We start from the raw sequence: 2,955 nt of genomic DNA on the forward strand, positions 1-2,955 counted from the left end.
AGAGTTACAAAACTTTTACCAGTAATGTTAACAGCTTAAAAAATGTGTAATATAGTTAATACCATAAACATTTAAGGTATTTTTAAATGTTAGTATGAATATATAAAATCTTTGGCTCAGTTTAAAAGTTCTCTAATGTAAGATTCTAATGCTAATTAGAATACAGTAATTTTCATTTCTACTAACTGCATTTTACATGGCCTGGGATGATGCCCCAGAAGCCGCACTTTGAACATATTCATGGGCGACGCCACTGCTCCTGGTCTAGGCTCCACACTTTGACAACCACTGATCTAGAGAATCAAATCTTTTTTTCTTTCTTTTTTTTTTTTTTGTCATCTCAGAAATGAATTACTCTTAAAAAAAAAANAGTCAGCGATCGGTACAAAGGGGAGGACAGTGCAACAAGGCACATCGTGGACGCTAGGTTTTCAAGATGGCTGAGTATGCTTAAATGGAGGTAGAGGAGAAGGGCCTTCCAAGGGAAAGGTAACAACACGGCTAAAGGACTGAAGAGGGATGGGGTGTGGTCCAAGGAGCTCAGTTGAGAAACAAACAAGTCTCATTAAGGCAAAATGAGAGCTGTAAAAAAGATCATGGGAAGAAGATAGATCTGAGACGTGCAGAGTTGTGCAGAAGTTAAATCTGCTGGAAGAGGCAACGGATTAGGTAGAATTACGTCCCGGAAGTATATGTGGACGGCTGGGGAGAACACCGCTAACAAATGCTGTGATGGAAAGAAAAGGAGCGGGATTGGGAATGTTAAAATGGCTGCTTCCGGGGGCGCCTGGGTGGCTTAGTCGGTTAAGTGTCCGACTTTCGCTTAGGTCATGATCTCGCAGTTCGTNGTTTGGAAAAACGATAGCGCTGAAGATAAATATTTGGAAGTCAACCGACTGGAGGTGATCTTTGAGGCTCTTGGAGTAAGAGATTTCAAAGGGATGGAGCAGTGGTCCTCAAACTTGAGTCTGCATCAGGATCCCCTGGGCGCTTGTTAAACCAGATTGTTGGGTCCCACCCTCAGAGTTTCTGAGTCCTAAATCTAAATCTAGGGTGGAGCGTAAGAATTTGGATTGCTAACAAGTCCTGGGGGAGATGCTGCCTTTGCTGCTTTAGGGTCCCTCAGTTTAAAGCCACTGATCTAGAAAATCAAACCTATTTTCTTCATTTCAGCTTTGATGTATTCTTTAAAAATACTAACCTGTGCTAATGTCAACCTCTTTTCTTCTATGTAGTTAAAAGAGTATCTAATACTGCTCAGCTATCAATTGAAAAGAAATAAGGAAATTGTATTTCCATTTATCTGTTTTCTATTTATTAAAAACTGTCTTGTTGAGACACCTGGGTGGCTCAGTCAGTTGAGCGTCCGACTTCAGCTCAGGTCATGATCTCGTGGTTCGTGGGTTTAAGCTCCGCATCAGGCTCGCTGCTGTCAACATCGAAGCTGTCAGCACAGAGCTGGCCTGGATCCTCTGACCGCTCCCCTCTCTGGCCCTCCCTGCTTGTTCTCTCCCTCTCTCAAATATAAACATTTCTTAAAAACCAGTCTTGTCAATGCAGAATTAGAAACCAAGGCTGACCAAAGGATCTGCGCTACATTATGGCAATGGTCGGAAGGGTTGCAACAAATTCTTACTTTCCCTTAGGACTATGTTGCAGAAATTTCCACATTCTGATTACAAATTTTCTGGACCTTTGTTTGGTGGTCTTAGCTAAAGCTCTTTTAGAAACCAAGTATTTATGGGGAGCCTGGGTGGCTCAATAGGTTAAACTACCAACTTCAGCTCAGGTCATAATGTCAGGACTCATGAGTTCGAGCCCTGAGTCAAACCTTGCATGGGGCTCTGTGCGGACAGCTCGGGATTCGGTGCCTCTCTCTCTCTCTCTCTGCCCCTCCCCCACTCATGCTCTGTCTCCCTGTCTTTCAAAAATGAATGTTAAAAAAAGAAAGAAGCCAAATATTTATTTGAGACTTTGTCCCACATAGGCAATGGCTTGAAAAGCACTTAGCTGTTTACTTTTCATCTTACTATAAATTATTTATCCTTCAGTCTGTAAATGGCTATTTGTAGGATTAGACAAATTTTGAATGCCCTGATAAGAGGATTGTTGCATCTAAATTCATGCATAATCCGTAAAAAGCACATGTAACCCACAACCTCCGCCGGATTGGCATGTGAACAAATTCACTGAGCATATGTGAGCAGCGTGCATTATTAACCAGTTAACATCAGCAACCTTGGTTTTCAAAACCTAAGTTTACACACGCAAGCATTCTCTACTGAGAAATATTAGTTCTAAAAATCCAACGAAAACATACCTTGAGTAGATTTCTCTACCTCCTTCCTCTTCCTACTCTGGCTGTTGTAATTCATCCTCAGCTCTTGGTTATACTCATGCAGAGTTTCCCTGGAGTTGTAGGACTGTCTTGGTTTCCTTCCATCTTCACTTTCATCAGAAGAACTCGTATAAGCTAAATCCATTTCGTGCTTGACTTTTGAGAGAGGCTGGTAGGGTTTGCAGTCGGTTTGCTCCATGCCTGATTAAGCAAGCTCAATTTCACGAAAAGAAGGAAGAGCAACTCCTTTAATGTAAGCAGTCCTGGAAAAGCAGGAAAAACAAGCCTTCTTAGATTTGTCCCTCGGAGAGGAAATGCATCTGGCAGATTCACAATTGGTTCTGATAATGCTATCAAAGGAGTGAAGCAAAAGACAAACTAGATGACATGAAGCTAGCCTGAGGCAATAATAACACTGTGTTACATGCGCACATTGGCAAGCACTTAGGATTAAACTGGAGGTTGCAGTATCAGAAAATACTCGAGGTAGAAGAGAGACAGCCTTCAAAAATATTTGTATCGGGATGCAGATAAAGGACAACATCTTCTTAGGTGTGTGCGTGTTTTAAATGTTAATTCAGNCACACACACACACACACACACACATTCTCGCCTCT

General features: G+C 41.8%; 1 protein-coding gene across 1 annotated transcript in view; it reads right to left on the reverse strand.

The window, feature by feature from the left end:
• The window catches only part of TENM1 (teneurin transmembrane protein 1), a 556,664-nt gene extending 554,127 nt beyond the window's left edge, over positions 1-2,537 (reverse strand). Inside the window, exon 1 of the mRNA XM_077763513.1 lies at positions 2,321-2,537. Coding sequence (XP_077619639.1) covers positions 2,321-2,537 — 217 coding nt within the window. The remainder of the gene's footprint in view (positions 1-2,320) is intronic.
• Between the last annotated feature and the right edge of the window lie 418 nt (positions 2,538-2,955).

Source organism: Crocuta crocuta, unplaced genomic scaffold, assembly GCF_008692635.1.
Source record: "Crocuta crocuta isolate KB4526 unplaced genomic scaffold, BGI_CrCroc_1.0 scaffold482, whole genome shotgun sequence".
Classification (NCBI taxonomy): Eukaryota; Metazoa; Chordata; class Mammalia; order Carnivora; family Hyaenidae; genus Crocuta; species Crocuta crocuta.